The sequence below is a fragment of the Natator depressus genome, chromosome 7 (assembly GCF_965152275.1).
Source record: "Natator depressus isolate rNatDep1 chromosome 7, rNatDep2.hap1, whole genome shotgun sequence".
Classification (NCBI taxonomy): domain Eukaryota; kingdom Metazoa; phylum Chordata; order Testudines; family Cheloniidae; genus Natator; species Natator depressus.
In genome coordinates this window covers 91,732,505-91,753,757 of record NC_134240.1, presented here as the reverse complement: position 1 = coordinate 91,753,757, position 21,253 = coordinate 91,732,505, and the positions used below count along the sequence as shown (strand labels likewise).

The following is a 21,253-nucleotide window of genomic DNA, read 5'->3' as shown; positions in this document are numbered from 1 at the left end:
TGCTATGTTGAATCCAGCACCTGTTTCTTACCTGGCTTTTCCATTGTTTGTGGAATAATGCCACTTTTGTCTTTGATAGGAAGCAGGTGAATAAGTTCTTTTTCTGGCTCAGTCTGCATGCGCCTTGGCATTTTCTCATATCTGCCAATCACGCTTTCCTGTTTTCGTTTCTTGGCATGAACAGGTTCACTGTATAGTGCAAGACAGACTATTTAATTCATCAACAAATTAGATATTAACTGTAAATTCAAAGTACACTGCAAAATTAAACTCCTAAAAAAAAAAAAAAAAGTCATGCAGTACATCATGAACAGAACATCTGAGTGAGTTTCAGTGTCAGTTTCAGTTGCCTCTCCAGTTATTCACTGTTCTATGAATAAAAATGAACAAAAAATCCACCCTCCTGTTCACCTCCAATGTTTAGTAAACTTAGATATGAAATCATGATGGCTTACTTCACCTAAAAAGAAACGGAGTACTTGTGGCACCTCAGAGACTAACCAATTTATCTGAGCATCAGATGAAGTGAGCTGTAGCTCACGAAAGCTTATGATCAAATAAATTGGTTAGTCTCTAAGGTGCCACGAGTACTCCTTTTCTTTTTGCGAATACAGACTAATACGGCTGCTACTCTGAAACCTGTCATAACTTAATCTAGTAAAAGAATGCACTATAAAACCAATAACCAAAACACTTTACTTGAAAGTTACAAATAAAAATAAGTCAGTCATGTTATTTTGTGAATGTCAGCATTATTACACTAGCCCCCAGGCTGGTTTCTAAGGGTTGGTAATTGAAATCAGTTTAAAACAAAAACAAAAACAAAAACATTTAATTAATTGATTTTAACATTTAATTAGCATTGACGAAAGTGTTTTGATTTAGATTGTCAGCACCTAACAAATAAACAAATTTTTAAGCCAATATAAATGGGTCCAAACTAGGAGGCTCCAAGTTCAACTGCAAAAACTTGTAAGTAAGTCTTAAAGAGGAATGAAATGCGCATTAGAAGAACTGTGAAAACCTAATTAGTGTGGCTACTATCAGACAAGATGCTTTGGGCCAAACATGTAGTAGGCTGCAAAGAAGAGAGCAGTAGAAAGAGGCCTCACTGTCATAAGATCTGCCATAGCAAACAGACGAGTGTCCTAGTTTTAGTCTGGTGTGCCATCTCCTTTTACAAGCGGTCATAACTTAGTTTGTTTTCATTCCGTTCAGACTCCTAACCTGTATATGTTTATATGTTTTGTAAATAATAGGTAACCATCATGGTCCGGCAGGCCCAGATCCACAAAGGATTAGGCATTGCAATGCCTAATTTTTAGGCACCTAGAAAATCAATGGAACAGCAGCAGGATCCACAAAGCCTGAGATAGTGGCCTAGGGAACGCACAGGAAGAAATAGACGCCTGAGAATGCAAAACACAAAGCCAGCAAGCTAGGCAGGGAGCTGCCCAAACTAGCCAATGGACGATGCCAATGAGAGGGGTATGTCCTCAGCCCTGCCCCTCTCACAGTTAGGTACCTAAGTCAGGACTGCAGGGGGGTATCTATATGTGTTTGCAATGCACAGCGAGGAACCCCTCTTCTGGAGTCAGGCAGCTTAGGCACCTAACCTGTTTCTTGTGGGAAGGAGTTAGAAAAGTGCCTAACTCCATGCCTAACAGTCAGAGGAGGTGATGCCACTGTCACCCTACCTTATAATTTTTAGCCAAGTGGTTAGAGCACTCTCCTGAGACGTGGGAGACCTGGATTCAATTACCTCCTCTGCCTGATGAGAAGGAAGAATTTAAAAGGAGCCTGCCACCTCTCTGGAGAGTGTTCTAGCCACTGGGCTATGGGATATTCTGATGTGGGACTCCCTCACTCTCTCCTGTTCAAGCTGTTCCACCTTCAATAAATAATTAAAGAGTCATTAGAGCAGGGGGACTGGACTTTACAACTCCCATCTCCCAGGCTACAGAGTCTCTCACTCTTTTTCTCTGGCTCAACTACTTCAATTAATCATTGGGCTAAAAACTTATAAGGGAGGCCCAACCACCTCTACCTCTGGCCAGATTTTGAATGGGGCCTGATCCAGTAGATATATTCAGAGCACTGAACTAAGCCCTGTAGTCAGTGATGAGCTGCCAAAATCTTAACAACCTGTTCCCTCCTCACCCCACGAGGGGGTCGTGGCCCACGCCCACCCCCCGGGACTCCTGCCCCATCCACCCCCCTCCCCTGTCCCCTGACTGCCCCCAGAACCAGGCAGGAGGGTCTCGTGGGCCACCGTAGTGGGTCCCCACCCCGCCCTTAAGAGCCAGAGGGACCTGCCGGGGGGTGAGGTGGGGGGTCCCGGTGTTGCTTAGCTGGGGCAGCTCCCAAGAAGCATCCGGCAGGTCCCTCTGGCTCCTAGGGGCTGGGTAGTGTAGCTAGGGGGGGGAGAAGGGGGAGCGGCCGCTCCCCCCATTGATCACATCAAAAGTGGTGCCTTAGGCACCGACTCCGTGGGTGCTCCGGGGCTGGAGCACCCATGGGGAAAATTCAGCAGCTCCCCACCCCGCCCTGCCCCACCCCAGCTCACCTCCAGCTGTTTGCGCGGGAAACCTGAGAAGCAGGCGGCAACTTCGCGCTCAGGCCCAGGGAGGCAGAGGCGAGCTGGGGCGGGGAGTGGTTCCCCTGCACGCCCCCGCCGCGCCCCCCCCCCCGCCCCGGGTTACCTGCTGCAGTGCGGGCGGCCCTTCTTATACCCCCCACCGCAGCTCCCCTCCGCTCCGCCTCCTTGGGCCTGAGTGCGAAGCTGCCGCTTGCTTCTCAGCCCTCCCAGGCTTCCTGCGCGAACAGCTGATTCGCGGGAAGCTGGGGGAGGAGAAGCAGAGCAGGGCAGAGCATAACTCAGGAGTGGAGGGGGAGCGGAGGTGAGCTGGGGTGGGGAGCTGCCAGTGGATGCTCTGCACTCACCAAATTTTCCCCGTGGGTGCTCCAGCCCTGGAGCACTCATGGAGTCAGCACCTAAGGTGCCACTTTTGGCCGGTTGTTAAATTTAGAAGCCCTTTTAGAACCAGTTGTCCCACGAGGGACAACCGGTTCTAAAAGGGCTTCTAAATTTAACAACCGGTTCCAGTGAACTGGCTCCAGCTCACCACTACCTGTAGTTAAAATAGGCACCATTCCCCCAGTTTATGGATCATGCTGGCGTTTAGGCAGGAGATGGGCACCAAGACTGTGGCAGCAGCAGACATGCCCAGAGGCAGAAATTAAAGAACTTTTACAGCAAAACTTTAGGTACTGAGTGAATGTAGGGGCCTACAGGGTTACATGGCAGCCGAGTGAGGATTTTGTGGTTATAGTGGAGTCTACAACTGGAACTTTAGGTGCCTAAATCCCTCTGTGGATCTTGGCCATAGTGGCTACAATGCAGATGTTTCTATGAACTTTTCACAACTGATAAGAATAAAAGGGAGAAGAATGGGGGATTTTTTAAAATTGGAAAATGTTACATTCTGTGCTTTAGAAGACAATATGAAAGTAAAAAAAATTTGGCACAGTAGCTAATTTTCAAATGTTTATCTCAACAATTTAAAAATGTCTTTTTTAAAATAAAAAGAAACTCGGTCAAACTAAAAGATCCACAGCTTGCACAATGTCATTCAATATACATACACGTTTAGAGTTTTCCAAGATCTATTTCAGATGTTCTGTAACAGTTGGAAACCGAGTTGTGTTTTAAAAATAAAACTGTATCTTAGCTAACAACTTGTAGACCAGCTACAGCATTTTACGCAGCACGACAGAATGCAGGAGTGCTGTAACTCTGTATGTCAAAAATTAATTTTTAGTATATTTCAAAAACTGGTCTACATTAATAGTTTATAAATTTAACAAAATCATTTGAATTAGGATTAGCATAAGTAAGTGTTGGAAGCAGAACATTTCTTCCTCCTTTTAAAAAGTCAAAATTAATTCCAAATCAATATTTTTTTAAAAAAAGAAAGTCCTCTGAGCTGATACTTTCTATGTCAAATTAAGAAATTTTTTTATAACCCGTTAAACAGAAAAGTTGAGTTTACACTGGAAATTAGAACAAACTATTAACTTCACAGTACCCATGGTCATGGCATTTCCTACTGGTTGCCAAAGGATATTGTTAAGAAATAAAGAAAAGATACTATAATTCTGCTCCTCTATAGGACTGAGAATCCTGCAGAGATCCTATTTCAGGAAGTGAAAGAAATATAGGGTAATTTATTTCTCTGGAGATATCACCTTCCAAAATTTTCACTCACCCACCCGCTCTCCCCCACACAAACGTCGCAGGTACTTTTTTTTTTTTCCCTCTTCGTATCTGCATCCAAAGCTTATCATCACTGCATTTAAGGCATGAAATGTTTCAAACTATTCTGATAATTGGCTTAACACTGCAGGGAAAGTCTTTGTATTCGGTTCAATCAAGAATTGACTTGAATTTTCAAAGGACAGTGGCTGGAAGTCCAGGGAAGCATGTGACCACGAGTAGAGATTGGTTCCTTCTCCATAGCTGCTGTCACTGCATGTAGGAACCGAAAAACATCTTGAGCTTTGGGGATTCCATCTGCCTCACGCTAGGGAGTTGAGACAGGAGTGAAAATTGTGCAGACAAGGTATCTTAGGAGAAAGTAATTTCCCAGCATAAGAGGGAAGCTACAGTAGTGCTGATGAATGTGTTAATAGAAAATGTGTGACTAGAACAAGTAAAGTCTAAATAGGAAGTATTATCAATCTCACTACAGCTTATAGACTGTAAGGGTATATGAGAATACTTACCTAGAAGAAAGGTCTCTCGTTACAAATGATGCTTTTTGAGCCAAATCTTCCATTAATTTCAGGTCATCTTCATCCATCATATCCAGTGGAAGTGCTTCCTCTTCCGCCTCTTCCTCCTTTCTTTTAGCTGTATCAAAGAAGAAAATGGACAGACTTGTGAGCCACTGCACTTGTGTGCAAACTTAAAAATGCACCTTTCCTGTATTTGTCAATCTTCTCAGCTCCACACTTCAGCCCCAATCCTACAAACACACATGCTGAACTTTATTCCTGTGATTAGACCCATTTACAATAGTAGGACTACTCCTATGAGTAAAGTCACTCACATTCATAAGTATTTGCAAAATCCAGGACCTTAAGTCTTCCTGGCTCCACAATCATTATCTAGATAATAAAAAAGGACCTCATCAATCTCAGTAGGCCAAATAAACCTGACTTTGAAGAATAGTCCCATCTAAAAGGATTTAGTTTGGGGCAGTCATGCCCAATTAATTCTTTCCTTCATATTTCTAGTGTTGGGAAGGTGTTTTTGTTCTCTTTATAAAGAAAAAGAAGATAAAAACTAGCACATGTGCATTCTGCATCATACCATGTGCAAGCTCCATCACTGAATCTATATGAACATTTTTGACATGCTTACGTGATATGTGGGCTGTTTCTAAAAAGATAGAACAATCAGGAATTCAGGTGCAAAATAGCTTTTGAATCTGAGTCTATAGGAATGTACAAACTTGACAGTCGGAAAAATAACAGGCTCAGGATCTAGTCTGGAACAGGAGACAAGAAGGTGAGCAGTGCAGTTACCAAACATAATACTGAACATAAACTGGTCCAGAGAGAAATCTATGCAGGCACTCTTGAGGAGAAGAAAAGAAAATTCAGAGACGACAAGAATAAAAAAAAAGTGATTGTCTGAATATTAAAGCATAAGTTTGTCTTTATAATGGGAAACTCTGATGTCATACTTTTCCTGCAGTTCATTTTGTAAAGCACTGCATACTGTTTACTCTTGCATAAAAAATAATATAAGCATTATTACAATTTTCTCACCACACTCCATGCACATAATCCTTTGATGCAGAGGCAAAGAACTGACTGATAATCTACAAAAAGGCAAGTCAAGACTCAAACATCTGTACATATCACTAATGGCAGTACCAGAATAAACAACAAATTGTAACGATTGGGTTCAGTTCTGGTTTCACTAGATGCAAATTACAATGTCATACTTACCTCTCATCCCCCATCTATGCAAAATAGATCAGAAACCTTGCTAAATTTACTACCTGACACAAGCGAACACTCACCTGCATGTTTTGTCTTGTATTCCTCCTCCAATGGAACAGATGTTCTGGATGTAACATCTTTGACAGCTTGCCTAAGTTTTCTTTGCTCTTTTCGATATTTCTTAGCAACGCTCTGATGCTTAAACTGTTTATTCTTTAACTTGTTGTCAAGTTTTACTTTACTAGTTTTCAGCAACTTGCGAAAACTTGGAACTCGTTTTTTATTTTTTCTCTGGAAACCAACAGAAAACTTCAGTTAACTGATTCATGTTTATTTTTGTTTTAAAAAAAGAAAAGAAAAAAAAGCCAAAATCACACTACATTTAAGCAAAAGATTTAAACCAGACACGCTAAAGCTCACTAACACCCATGCTGGATAACAAATTTCTTGTGAACAGAGATTTCTGTGTTTAGGTTTAAATATACCCAATTCCTAATTAGTGAAATTAATTGCATTAAGCAGAATAACCTGGAAACAAATGGGCCAAAGATTTTACAGAAACGTTTCTGAACAATCCTAATTCTATAAAAAGAAAAGAAGTACTATTATTATTATTTGAGCATAAGCTTTCGTGAGCTATAGCTTGCTTCATCGGATGCTGTAGCTCACGAAAGCTTATGCTCAAATAAATTTGTTAGTCTCTAAGGTGCCACTAGTACTCCTTTTCTTTTTGCGAATACAGACTAACAGGGCTGCTACTCTGAAACCTAGTTCTATAAATATCCAGCACAGAAAGCAATGCAGTTTTAATATAGTCCTATAGCACATATGTAGCGGCCTCTTGTTTAGGAAGGATTATTAGGAAAGAGGTGATGGGACAGCTCCAGCAACAGTTGACATTCAGACTACCTCTGCCCCCATTATTCAGGTTCCAGACATGGATGCAGAAATGTGACCATACTGATATTTCTGTGATCTGTTCCTAAGATAAGCTGTACAGCATGTAGCAGGATGGAGTCCTAGTTCATGACTAGGACTCCCAAGTGCCATGGTAGTACAAACAATGTCCCTGTTAATTTTATTATCAACAATCTTTGAAGCCAATTGCCAAAAGATATCAGGGATCTGCTTCTGAGATATCTGTAGGGGTGATGACGTGAACATTTCAAAAGGTGCCGGTCTTGCTCCCAAAGAGGTGTAAGAAGGTCAGCGCTGCCTCTTCACATGAGGGCTTTCCACATAATTCACAGTCCTCCTCTATCTCCTCACCCTTCCTCTTCAATACCGGGCCTACGGGGCTATGTGCGCCCCCGGGTGCTGCTGACAAGGAGGCGCAGACACAGGGAGCTTTGAGAACCCCGGGCCCGCCTTGGAGAGGCTGCGCGGGCCTCAGCAGCCAGCCGGGCTCGGGGCACGAGCCGCCCATGTACCAGCCCCAAAACGACACCACAGCTCGTAACGCCCCCGATCCCCCCACGGCCCGGCTCTCCCCTTCACAGCGCCTTGTACCCCCCTCCCCCCGCGACACCGAGCGCTTACCCCACTCCACTCTCCCTCACAGGACCGTGCCATCAGCAGCCGCCCTCCCAAGGCCTGGCTCTCCCCCTCTCAGCGCCTTGTGCCCCGGCCTCCCACACAGCCCCCACTCGGCCCTCCCCCTCACAGCACATTGTGCCCCCCGCTCTCCCCCTCACAGCGCCTTGTGCCCCCTGCCCCGGCCTCCCCCACAGCCACCGCTCCCCCCCCCCCCGGCCCGGCTCTCCCCTTCACAGCGCCTTGTGCCCCCCTCCCCCCGCGACACCGAGCGCTTACCCCGCTCCACTCTCCCTCACAGGACCGTGCCATCAGCAGCCGCCCTCCCAAGGCCTAGCTCTCCCCCTCACAGCGCCTTGGGCCCCGCGCCCCGGCCTCCGCCACAGCCACAGCCCCCCCAGGCCCGGCTCTCCCCCTCACAGCGCCTTGGGCCCCGCGCCCCGGCCTCCCCCACAGCCACAGCCACAGCCCCCCCCGGCCCGGCTCTCCCCCACACAGCGCCTTGCCCGGTTCCGAGCCCCCCCGGCCCGGCTCTCCGCCACAGGGCCCGTTTGCAGGCCCAGGTCCCCCCCGGCCCCGCAGACCGAGCCCCTCACCGGCTTCATTGTGGCGGCTCTAAGGATCCCGGACACACGCGGCCACAGACCGCTGCGCAGGCCCGGAAGCGTGGGGCGGGGCTGAGCTGCCTCACAGCGGGGCGTGTTTGGCCGCGCACCACACACCCCTGAGACGTGTGTGACCCCGCCCCGGGCCTAGAGTCGCCCTGCTCCATTCCAACCCCGCCAGTGAGCTGGAGCTGCAGCGGCCTGGTTAAAGGGGCCGGCGCCCCTCCTGCACGCCCACACGTGAGGCAACAGCTGCAGCAGTAGCCCTTGAAACCCTAGGACCTCTCGCAGCGTCTGGTCTATTTTGCTGAAAGCGTGAAAACCATTCACAGGCTTGTCTCTCCCTGTGGAGTTGTTCCTGGCTAGCTGTATGGGTGGCGACTCCTGGTCCAGGCTACATGGCCACAAGAGTCAATCAGGAACAACTCCATGAAGATAAGTTGTTGCTGGTTTCCAGGTGTGCGGGTTTCGACTGGAGCACCCAGTCAAAAAGGGACCCTGGTGGTTCCTGTCAGCACCACCCAGAGGGCTGTTAAGAGTCCGGTCAGCAGTTCTGGGGATCTAAGGCAGGCTAGTCCCTACCTGTCCTGGCACCACGCTCCGCCCCAGAAGCGGCCAGCAGGTCTGGCTCCTAGGTAGTGGACCATGCACCCTCCCCACCCCAAGCACCAGGAGGCTCCACAATGCGGTGCCTGGGGCCAGGCAAGAGTAGCACATAGAGGCTCCTACCCCACCCGTCTAGGAGCTGGACCTGGTGCTAACTGCTTCCAGGGTGCAGCACAGCTTCCCTCATCTCCAGCCCCACCCCAGAGTCCACACCTCAGCCCAGAGCCAGTACCCCCTCCTGCATCCTAACTCCCTGCCTCAACCTACAGTCCCCTCCCACACTCCATATCTCTCAGCCCTAGCCTGGAGCCTGTTCCTGTAGTGCACACCTCTCATCCCCAGCCCCACCCCAGAGCCCCCAGGTGGAGCCCTCACCCCCTACTGCACCCCTAACTCCCTGCCCCCTGAACCCTTTATTTCTGGCCCCACCATGCAGGATACACACACCCCCACTTCGAGCCCTCAACCCGAACTCTCTGCCCCAGCCCAATGAAACAGAGTAGGGCAGAGCAAGCCACCAGGGGAGTGGCAAGGTAGTGACCAGGGGTAGGGCCTTAGGGAAGGAGCAGGGCTAGGGTGTTCAGTTTTTTGCTATTAGAAAGTTGGAAACACTATTCTGGTCAGGAGAATCCAACTGCTGCTACTCGTTCATTTCAACCAAGATGGGGAAAAATATTTACTGGTGCTAGAGAACCTGCCACCCTCACCCAGGGATGCTAGAACAAGTGTTTATAGTGGGGGTGTTGAAGCCATTGAACCAAACTGTAAACCCTGTATATAATGGAAACGTCAAGCCAGCACCCCTGCACCCTTAGTTCCAGCACCCATGCCCTCACCCTACTAACTCATGCCCTAAACCAAAATGACAAGGTGAAACAGAAATCAACATTCCCAACCAGTAATATTCTGGCAAGATTTGAAAGCACCCACTTCAGTATAGTAGCTAGATCACCTACTTACACTCCTGTTGACCTCATACAGCATGAAACCAACTGCTTTTGAAAGCTGTTTCACATGAATTTGAAACAAGTTATAGTGACCCAGTTGTGCAAAAGATAAGTATACTAAACTTTCAAAACTGGCTGAAGTTAGAATGATCTGTCTCACCATAAAGCATCAATAAAACAGTTAACGAAAGACTATTTCGTTTGGTTTCCTACATGGAGTTGTTTGGATGTCCCTGAGAAGGTTTGTTACATTCCTGTGAAATTGTGTTGTCCTAGTTTATTTTGCATCAGCAACGCTAGTTTTATAGAGTACCATTCTTTAGCCTCCATTAAGTCAGACTCTTCTACCCGCCACAATCCATATGCTTATCACCACAGCAACTAGGCCTTCCTGTGAGGAAGGCTGAACTCTTTAGCTCCCCTGGACTGGTACAATATAATTCCTCATTACTGATGGCCTAGCTAACATAGGTTGGCACTTGGTACCAAGTACATTGTTCCTCTAATTATGAAGAGCTAAGAGAAAGGGGGGAGGGATAGCTCAGTGGTTTAAGCTTTGGCCTGCTAAACCCAGGGTTGGGAGTTCAATCCTTGAGGGGGCCATTTAGGGATGTGGGGCAAAAATTGGGGAGTGGTCCTGCTTTGAGCAGGGGGTTGAACTAGATGACCTCCTGAGGTCCCTTCCCACCCTGATATTCTATGATTCTTCCAAACAGTTGGATGAATGCCTTTGCTGTCCCTAAGACAGAACTGAACTGACAACTAATACCCCAGCTAAAGTCCTATGGTAAAGCAGCAGATACTGAAATCATTTATTATTCTATCCACACTCCACATCATGGGATTGTCTGCATAACTGTCACAGGTATACTCTTATTGATATTTAGCAAATTAAGGACCAAGGTCTGGCAGAAGCAGAGAGTTTCCAGCTCATATCCTTTTTGAAAATTAAGCTACAAATTGAGGATACTAACGGATTGTTACTACTACTTTACACCTTGATCACAAGAAGTCTGGACAGAATTTCAAGAGATTATCGTCTGAATGCATGTTTAGGGACAAGGGGTTTTGACATCAGTGAAACAAGGGAAACAGTATAGCATTTTGTCTAATATCACCAACTTACAATTGGAGGCTGAGCACAGACTACGCCCCACCCTCCTGTCTTCTGAAACGCCAAAAAAAAAAAAAGTTATATGAAGCACTCTCATATCCTCGTTCTATAGTAAATACTTATATGGCTCCCATCAGCACCATATCTGAGCACCAAATAGTCTTTAATGTATTTGTCCTCACTACAGGTCCCCAAGTCCAAGTCAACTGCTCTAACCACTGGACCATCCTACTTTTCCCCCCCTCATTTTTTAATAATTCACAAGCATTGGTGTGAGTTGTAATGCAGAACCACTTTTCTGTTTTGGATTTTCATTGAGCAGAGTTATCAGTAGGTGCTTCATGAAAGCACCTCTGAGGATAGGACAAGAAGCAATGGGCTTAAATTGCAGCAAAGGAGGTTTAGGTTGGACATTAGGAAAAACTTCCTGTCAGGTTGGTAAAGCACTGGAATAAATTGCCTAGGGAGGTTGTGGAATCTCCATCATTGGAGATTTTTTTTAAGAGCAGGTTAGACAAACACCTGTCAGCAATGGTCTAGATAATACTTAGTCCTGCCATGAGTGCAGGGAACTGGATTAGATGACCTCTCAAGGTCCCTTCCCGTCCTATGATTCTATGAAAGCAATAGTAACCATTTCCAATGTGTGCTGGTTCTGGACCAATCCTTTCATTATACCCTTGAGGATTAGACTGATCCTCTATTAGCATGTAACTTCAGCAGAAGAAAACCTGAAACTAGGGTGACCAGATAGCAAGTGTGAAAAATTAGGACACTTTTTTCAGGAGGGTGGGGGGAGCATATAGTTGTTTATATAAGACAAAAACCCTAATATAAGGGCATGTGATTACCCTACCTGAAGCACATATGATATTACTGCTCACAATTCAGGTGTCTCCTATGCCCAAACTACTATCCAATTAATGTTAACCTCTTTATTGCCTGAATTGTAATACTGTCCTCTTCTGATCTATTGACAGAGGAAAGGTCGCCATCATACCTCTTCTGTCCAAATTTTCACTATTTCCCGGACGTAGAACAAGTTTTGGTGATGATAGACTTATTTCCACCTCCTCCTCACACTATCAGAAAAGCAACCCCTTGTCAGAACAAATTCAACATGTGCCTTTGGGTCAACAATGAAATAAGGAGTGACTCACTGAATACAAGTCAGTTTTTCCATCCCCTTGACTGTCCCTGGCAACACAGTTAACATGCCTATCTATTATCAAGACAGCAAAATGCCCCCCTGGACTCTGGCTCCATCAGTGACCCCAGGACAGGACCACAAGTGGAACACTTTCATGGGGGCATTCCCCACACCCCCAGCCTAGCTCACCAGCAAACCAGCACTCTCAAATCAATATCAACTCATTTGTATTACAGTAGTACCCAAAGGCCCTACTATGCTGTGCATTGTACATATGTTAAATGGGATAGATCAGCAATGTTGCTGAATCTATCACCTGGGATGACCAGCAACACAGTACATCAAGCTTATCAATTAATACATTATTTCAGTTTTCCTCACTACAAGAAAATCTTTTAGGTACAACTCTATCAGATTGAAGAGAAAAGTTTGGCAAGAAGTTTTTTTAGGCAAGAGTTTTCTCCTGTATTAAATTAAAGAAGATGCCCCCAAAAGGGAAAAGAGACTCAATACTTGTTCTGCTTATGAGTTTTATTTACACAAGATTGTTACTAGTGGTCTTAAATGAAGGCTAGATCCCTTCTATTTACAATTTTATATACATGTTTGTACTTGAAAAGTAAGAAAACTGTACAACAGAACTCAAAAACAAAGGACAAATAAATTGGATCCAATTAAAGTAGTGAATACACACAAGAAAAAATCTCAGACATTTTAACTTTAAATTGTATGTTATGAGTAGTATATTTAAATGTAGTTTTAAACCAGATAGCGACATAAAAAGTTACACTACACTGTAATTCAAATCTTTAACCAGAACAAGTTATGCAGACCTTGCTTTTAACACTGGACAACTGAAAAAACCTCCCAAATTTAAAAATATGTAATGATAAATCTGACTTCATTTCCACAGAGGGACCAATTACAAAATCACAAGTAAGCAATTTATTTACATTAAATACTATCAAAAATGGACTCCGAAAGAGCAAGTGTTAGCTACTTAGAGTATTATCCTTTTTCAATTTCTAATCCCTAAGATCGAACATTGTGTTTTACATATTTTAGAAACTAGGAAATATCTGCTTGTGTGACATGTACCATATGATCTTAGATCTCATACAATTAAAAGAAAAAGCAAAGTATTGCCAAACAATATGCTTTTTGGATTTTTTAGTATTGCACACCATAAAAGAAAGTTTCAAAAACTATTCCGTCTGCATTTTTTTTTCAGCATTTTTGTGTGGACTGAAATTTTTAGCATCAATGCTCCTGAAAACATACAGAGACTTGTCAGAAGATTGTTTTTAGTGTTCACCATCAAGCATAAGAGCGAACCATTTCTTTTATTAGTAATGATTAAGCAAGATAAACTGTTGGTGGCAAACAGTTCATGGAATATCCATTTAATTTTCCTTTAAGAAAGCTGCACACCCAACACTTCAAAAAACAAATGATTGAAACCATCTGTTACCCATGCTAACTAGATTAAGAATTGTTGCACCAGTATACCTACCCATGCTACCATTATACCTTAATTTGCAGTGTATACACACCTTTATAATACACTACAAATAATGGGCCTGATATTGCCACCATTTAAGTCAACTGGACTTTTGCTACTGACTTCATTTATAGCAGGATAGGGCACAATATTTGCACAGTTCCTGAGTTAAATTTGCCTAAACTGAAGAATGAAGCTACAATTTAAGTGAGCTAAATAAGACATACCCCAATACTTTATATTATCTGGTACAAACATACCGAAACAAACTCATTTGGTCCACAATATTTCTTACTGGTTAATTGTGGTGGTAATTTTGTACCAGAGTGTTTGGTTCAGATAGCAGTACTTATTTAATATTTTCGTCACTCCCCAAAAAAAGTGCCTTTGTGGTATTTGTAAAAAAAGTATGTCTAAATTTTTGTAAGTACCAACAAAAGTTATTACAAATATTTATTGCATTAAGCAGATTCTTTTTAAATATTAAATATGTATTACCCACTTCTCAGTTTCACAAGTTTTAGTATTTTGCTTTCTGTGAAAACAATTCTTCCCACAAAAAGCTATTTAATACTGGCAACAGGGTGAAGATTTCATCAATTTCTGCCACTGTACTCAGTCAAATACTGTCTCTCCTCGTGTTTCTTAAGCTTTTCTCTATAGTGGTTTTCACATAAAAATGATGTAATAAATCCTTTTTAATCAAGTGGTTTTCTACATCAATAGACCTTTACATTATGGAGATTAGCTTTTCAGTGCTGGGCTATGGTTCTTGTCCCCTTCTTTGTTGTCCTTCATTAATGAGGCAAATACCTATAAATTAGTGTTAAAAAGGCAGGTTAAAATGATTTGCAGGTTTAAAAAAATAAATGTTAATTAAATATTAAAATAGTTATCATAACATAGGTTACCCTTATAAAGAGATCATAATACAGATGTTTTTCTCAGCAAGGATTTACATTTATCATAAACCTGAGGATCCCTACATTTCCCCTAATGTCTAATCTTTAGGCCAAGTGTTGTAACTGCCAACTCCACATGAAGAGACTGACTGAAAGGGACTAGAAGCCAGATACCACTAATCCTTACTGGCCACAATCAAGGCACTTCCCTTTCCACTCCATCCTATGGAGTACTCCCACACCTCCAGCTTCCTCCACAAGCAAACAGAACTGAGCTCAGACATTTGACAGGCAAAGCACTACCAAGTAGCCCAGCCCACATGATGGCTTCACTTAAAGTACCTGTTCTTCACTGCTCAGTGTGCAAGAGAGCCTGATACAGCAAAAAATGTGTTTAGCTTCTCTTTCATCCCAATCTTGGGTTTTGTACTCTTGTAGTCTGGTATAGATTTCAGCAGCAATAGTGCAAACATTTGCTGAATACTGGATTTTAAATATTTTTCTAAAACTTCCGAAAAAGAAATTCTGGGCAAATACAGAAAAATGTGACCAGCTCCTGAGCTGCTGAAGCCCACAAGAGATTCAAATGCCACAATTCAAAGCTGCACTATATAGAAGCAAGAAATATCGCTGAAAAAGTGCCCTATATAAACTTTAAATCCTACATCTTAGTCGATTTCCCAGTTAGGAGATATTTTATATAATAAATAAGATTTAAGGTTTTACAATAAATATTTGTTTTCTGGCCTCTAACTATAGCATTTTCCCCACTGTCTTATACAGGATCCTAAGGATGCCTGAGCCTATTCATTTTAGGGCAACCATTTTATTATGGTTCCCTTCAAAGCTCCATGACCATGGAGCAGGCAAAAAAAAACAACTTCTCGTAATTCTTGTTCTTCAAGATGTGTTGTTCATGTCCATTCCAATTAGGTGTGTGTGCACCGCATGCACGGCAGCCAAAAAGGTTTTCCCCTAGTAGTATCCGTCGGGTCGGCTCAGGCACACCCTGGGGTCACGCCTTTATGGCACTGGATACAGGACCCTGCCGACCCGCCACACCCTCAGTTTCTTCTTGCCAGCTGCTCTGACAGAAGGGTAGGTGGGTGGATATTGGAAAAGACATGAACACCACATCTCGAAGAACAATTACGAGAAGGTAGGTAACCGTTCCCCCCCCCCCCCCGAGTGCTGATTCATGTCAATTTCAATTAGGCGATTACCAAGTCCAAGTTTTGGAGGCAGGGTCAGAGCTCAGGGGTTCACTGACTGCAGCACGGCTCTACCAAAGGCTGCATCGTCTCTGGCCTGCTGGGCGATAGCGTAATGTGAGGTAAAAGTGTATTGATGACCACGTTGCTGCTCTGCATATTTCCTGGATTGGAACATGCTCCAGGAATGCAGCTGACAAAGCCTGCGCCCTCACAGAGTTTGCTGTAAGTGAAGGGGCAGGTACCTTCGCAAGGTCATAGCATGCCGGGATGCAGGACGTGATCCATGACTAAATCCTTTGGGAGCAGACTGGAAAGCCCTTTCATTCTGTAAACTACTGCAACAAACAGCTGAATGGACTTCTGGAACGGTTTCATTTGCTCAATGCAAAAAGCTAATGCCTGGCGAACATCCGAGTGACATTTTTGCTCCTCACTGCTAGAGCGCAGCTTAGGGTAGAAAACTGGGAGAAAGATATCCTGATTGATGTGAAACTGGAAGACAACCTTACGAAGGAAAGCTGGATGCAGTCTGAACTGAACTTTATCCTTATAGAACACAGTGTAAGGGGGATCTGATGTTAAGGCCTTGAGCTCAGACACCTCGTGGCTGACGTGATTGCCACCAGAAATACCACCTTGTAGGAGAGGTACAGCAGAGAACATGTTGCCAGTGGTTTGAAAGATGGCCCCATTAGTCTGAAAAGGACCAGGTTGAGGTCCCATGCTGGGACCAGCCGTCGGATGTGTGGGTATAGCCTGTCGAGGCCTTTCAGGAAACGACCGACCATGGGGTTGGCAAAGACCGACCACCTGTACCTGGATGGAAGGCAGAAATGGCAGCCAAGTGAACCTTTATTGACGACATGAACAACCCCTGCTGCTTGAAATGGAGAAGGCAGTCTGAGGGCTATGGACATGAGAGTTGGAAATGGACAGCGTTGTGCTGACCAGATTGAAAATCTCCTCCAGTTGGCCAGGTAGGTAGCCCTTGTGGAAGGTTTCCTACTGCCAAGGACGACTTGTCTGACCAGGTCCGAACAAGCGAGCTCTATTGGCAGGAGGCAACGTGACCTTCGATACGAAGGCTGAGCTCCCGAGGCCGTACATGGGTCTCACAGCGGGCTCCTACAGTGCTGCCCTGGGCATGGGGGAACATCTCTTCTCGGGTCTTCTCTTCTTGTGGGGGACCTGAGAATGAGAAAGGTACCACCCACTGCCCTGTGCGGAGCTCCTATGAGGAAACGCCTGCCGGTGCCAAGAGTCTCTACTAGAGTCCTTTCTTGGCACTGACTCGTGTCCTGACTGTGCCAGGGCACCACGTACCAGTGCTGAGGCGCTTGGCGTCTGCTCCGCAAAGCCAGGGTCCAAATGGGGAAACAAAGCAGCCTCCATCAGCAGTACCTTGAGGCGCTGCTCCCTCTCTTTTTGGGTGCTTGGCCGAAAACCCTTGCAGATCTTGCAGTGCTCCTTGAGGTGGCCTTCCCCAAGACACTTCAGGCAAGAAGTGTGAGGGTCATATGCTTGCCACAGTCTATGGAGGGTTTAAACCCCAGGGATTGAGGCATGCCCTGGTACGAAGGAAAAAAGGAGGTGGGGGGGGGGAAAAAGGTGCACCCCCAACTAAATCATATCTAAATCTAAACTAATACAACTATACACTACATACAAACTATTTACATGAAGAAGTCAAGAAACTAGGGGAGTTGCACTTACAGAGCAAGAGCCATGAGCATTCTGGCCAACCGTCACAGGTGGTAAGAAGGAACTGATGGGGTGGCAGGTCGGCAGGGTTCTATATCCCGTGCCATAAAGGTATGACCCCAGGGGGGCACCTGAGCCGACCCGACGGATACTGCTAGGGGAAAAACTTTCTGGCTGCCATGCATGCGGCGGCATACCTAATTGGAACTGACATGAACAAGCACTTGAAGAACTTCCTTTCCTGCACTTATTTACCAATGAAGGAAGTAGTAAGCAATCACCTCCACGAATGACACCAGATCTGCTCTTCAAATAGATAAGTAGGATGCACTTCACAGAAAGAGAGAGCAATCCAAACATATGCTTTTGATACAGTTTTCTTTGTTTTAAAAGTAGAATCAGACTTCCAGCAGAAAGTAGGCTCTATAATGGAGTTACCCTACAGGTTCTGAATTTATACAGGCCACTGTCTATTTTGAGAAATGTGTATTAACTACTTCTATTCACATTATTATTTTCACTCACCTGGGCCCATTTTTTGTTACTGTTCTGCATCTGAATAGCTGCAATGCAACTAAAAAGCTTTTCTGATGTGATGTCTTCAGGCAGTTTTGTTAGAAACTGCGCTATATGAATGAAGTCCATCTGTAGGAGGATATCTTCATATAATCGAAGGATTCCTAATCCTGTTCTAAACAAAAACTCTTCTCCATCTCTACAAAAGACATCCCAGACTCGACAGGCCAGATCAAGTGGTAGTGACTTGCTGTAGAGTGTGAAGATCCTATAATTGTATAAAAAGGTAACTGGTTAGTGCTATTGTTTTGCTTCAGAAACATGATCAGATTCCATATCCTTCCCTTCTCTAGGTTGCTGAAAGCTATCAAATGACAAATTAGCACTGACATGTTCAAGAGCTAAATGTTTTCTAGTTTTATTCTTTGTCAAATAAATAGTTGCAATTTTAAAAGCTAGCAGAGTTTTAGATGGTCCCCTAGAATCTGAATTCCCAATCTGAGATTATCTGCTATTTCCTTCCCATGCTACATTTGAGAGCTGCCTTCTTTCCCTCCCCCATAGAGCAATTCAGATATTTCCCACCCACCACAATCCAAATGTTTCCAAAGAAACAGTGTGGAGTAGGGATATACAACACTCTGAACAGGGCTTTTCCTTGAATTTTGTTTTGGTTTAGGCTTCAGTAGTATTTTTGTCCACGTGGTTGGAAAAGGCTTGAGGCATCATATGGGCATATTCACAAAACAAATTTTAGGTTGGTTGGCAGTTTCTGAATGATTTCATTTTTTAGGGACGGACCAAAATTTTGTTATTCTGGGAAATGATGGCATGAAATTTACTTGGGTGACAAGACATTAGACATTGGCAACATATACAATTCAGGACATTCGGGATCACTTCATTTCTAAATCCAGTCATTTCTGGGATGCAGACAGACAGCTCTTCAATGCACACCACCTCACAAAACACTTTAGAGTCGTGAAAGGAGAATATTGGAATCAATTAAAAACTTGAGGAAACTTGGTTGGGGGAAAAAAATTTTTTTACATGTGTTTTGGATTGCCACCAATATAAACTCCTTTGAAGATGTGTGGAGGTAGCAACCTTTAATATTTTCTTTCCAATAAATTTTAATATATTTGATATAATAGCACTACCAACCGATGTCTCTCATAGTTACCAATCATGGATCAACTCAATTAAAAGTGTTTTTAAAATGTTAATCTGTTAAATGTATATATAAATATGTATTATGGTACTTTGCCCACATTTTTAGAGTACTAACTTGTTTCCATTCTTCCATTATCTTTTTCTCTCCTGATTTTTAGTGTATTCCTCCAACTTGAACATTAAGTACTTTTATGTGTTTGTTATTTCTAAGTCTATCCTTTCACTTCAATTCTTATTTTTATTCTGCCTCTACCTTAGTTTTCCCTTCAGACTCTCCTCTTGCTCTTTTATTCAGTATCCCTTTACTGCTCCCTCTACCACTACAACTGGACCAAAATGTCACTCCTTTAAGCCTCCTCCTTCCTGCAAAGGTTACAACTAAGCATCTCAACTATGCAGTATTGGAGCAAGGTCAAATGGCCTTTTAAATTAATTGTATTTTGTTTTCTATATGAACGCATGTGTTATTTCTACTTCTAGTTCATAAATGTACACTGATGTTGGAACTAGGTGCTGCTGCCAGGGCTGCCATGCAAAGTAATTCTCCAGGAGTTCATGAGACCCACAAAGTTTGAAGATAGTTTTGGTCCCACACAAACTCTTGACGTATACTGTACTTCTGCTGGGGGTGGGGGAGTGAAGCAAAATAGGGAAATCACAGGCAGTTGCTAAATCAGGTTTGCTGTGGCCATTAACTTACCAGTCTATCAAGTATATATCTGGAGTAAGACTATATGATTTGAAGTGAAGAAATAGTTTTGGGAGATTTTCTTCAAAGAATACTTCAAACGCTGCAAAATATTTCAGCATCTGTAGGGGGGGGGAAGTATCACAAATATTGAAGATCTTCAAACCTTAAAACTTGTCCATAGTACAACAAATTCTGTTTTTATTTCTCTCTAGAAATGAATGTCTTTAGGTAATTAATCACACTAGCTTGATTGTCTAATTCTAACCATCATTAGAAATCGTTTGCTATCCAAACAACTGAAGGATTAAAAAGTTACTAATAGTAAGAATATGTTCTGAATGAAAGAACAAAATCAAGGTTTAATACTTTACGATCTGTTAGCATACCATGCTGTGATCCACACGAAAAAAGGCCAGCTGGCATGGCTTGTTTAGGAGGTTTGCAAAGGCAATGAAAGCATCTGCCTCTTCCAGATTGAGAATGAGTACTGCGGCAATGAAGGACATCCCTTGTACCTTCAATGGGGAAGTGCAATTAGCACACAAAAAATAAATAGCACAGTATCTTAAATGTTTGTAAATGCAAATATTTATAATCTGCAATATGTCATTAACCAGTTAGACAAAATTTTGAGATGTATACAAAATAACATGATTAAGTAAAGGCAAAATGTTAAAGCAGTAATTTACAAAATTCTTTACAACATGTAGCTAAAAACAGCGAAAACATGGCTCCAAGAAAATCATCTTTATTTTGCAGAAGCAAGTTGGGGATGTTTGTCACTGAGCTTGCAGGAAGGCCTGGGGTGATCAAAAGGTGCTCTGGGACTTGGAATGCTCCCTCTCTGTAGGGAAGACAACAGACTGGATGCAGAGCTCATTAGCTCAGCAAAGACAGAGTTTGGCCCCAAATTCACTGTTAGGATATGGAAAAACTGCTAGAGGGAAATAAATCACATGGAAAAGGGTACAGGCACAGCCAACTAGGTTGGAACAGAGACAACACTCTAGTTACACAGTTGACTCTACTGTAACATTCCCATTAGCCAATGCCATTTGTTCTCATGCCCCCAGCTCACACTCCCTAAGTGCATATATAAATAGTTAGCTACATTTAAATTTTACACCTCTGACTTCTCTGCTCCTAGATTTTCAGGTAGCAAAGTGCCTATCAATTTCTCCTACTGTTTCTACCTGCTGACATGTTTCACCTCCATCTTATCTAGACAACAGTGTTTGGGGACTTTTTAAAAGAGCATTGTAATAGCAACAATCTACTTTCTTTACAGAACTTCCTGACCTGTAATAACTGACCATAACATCAAGTAGTTTTTCAGAGACATATGCATCATATGCTCAAAGATGGGAACTACTTTTAAAACTGCTGGTAGCACAGCACAATAAAAGTTCAGAGAACTAGAAGCTTTGATATCTACACTATTAAAATACATCAGTGTATAGAGCAAATACTTACATATCCCACATCAGGTCTGTAACACGTATATGCTCCTAAGACACTATGCAAGAGATCATGATACGGACCTCCCTTGGGGAGAGAAAAAAAATGTGAATACTTTTGTAAAGCTTTC

At 43.5% G+C, this 21,253-nt stretch overlaps 3 protein-coding genes across 4 annotated transcripts in view; all 3 read right to left on the bottom strand.

Moving 5' to 3' along the window:
* The window catches only part of NOC3L (NOC3 like DNA replication regulator), a 34,834-nt gene extending 26,466 nt beyond the window's left edge, over nucleotides 1-8,368 (bottom strand). The window contains exons 1-4 of the mRNA XM_074959068.1: nucleotides 8,142-8,368; nucleotides 6,093-6,303; nucleotides 4,786-4,912; nucleotides 32-189 (exon numbers count right to left, since the gene is read on the bottom strand). Of these exons, the coding sequence (XP_074815169.1) occupies nucleotides 32-189; nucleotides 4,786-4,912; nucleotides 6,093-6,303; nucleotides 8,142-8,150 (505 nt within the window). The 5' untranslated portion in view covers nucleotides 8,151-8,368. The remainder of the gene's footprint in view (nucleotides 1-31; nucleotides 190-4,785; nucleotides 4,913-6,092; nucleotides 6,304-8,141) is intronic.
* The window catches only part of TNKS2 (tankyrase 2), a 299,288-nt gene that overhangs the window by 65,583 nt on the left and 212,452 nt on the right, over nucleotides 1-21,253 (bottom strand). The window lies entirely within an intron of this gene.
* TBC1D12 (TBC1 domain family member 12) overlaps nucleotides 12,490-21,253 on the bottom strand; it is a 95,224-nt gene continuing 86,460 nt past the window's right edge. For both annotated transcript variants that reach the window (XM_074959060.1, XM_074959061.1), the window contains 5 exons: nucleotides 21,139-21,210; nucleotides 20,052-20,180; nucleotides 19,675-19,784; nucleotides 17,811-18,069; nucleotides 12,490-14,281 (listed from right to left, as the gene is read on the bottom strand). In XM_074959060.1, coding sequence (XP_074815161.1) covers nucleotides 14,213-14,281; nucleotides 17,811-18,069; nucleotides 19,675-19,784; nucleotides 20,052-20,180; nucleotides 21,139-21,210 — 639 coding nt within the window. In that variant the 3' untranslated portion in view covers nucleotides 12,490-14,212. The remainder of the gene's footprint in view (nucleotides 14,282-17,810; nucleotides 18,070-19,674; nucleotides 19,785-20,051; nucleotides 20,181-21,138; nucleotides 21,211-21,253) is intronic.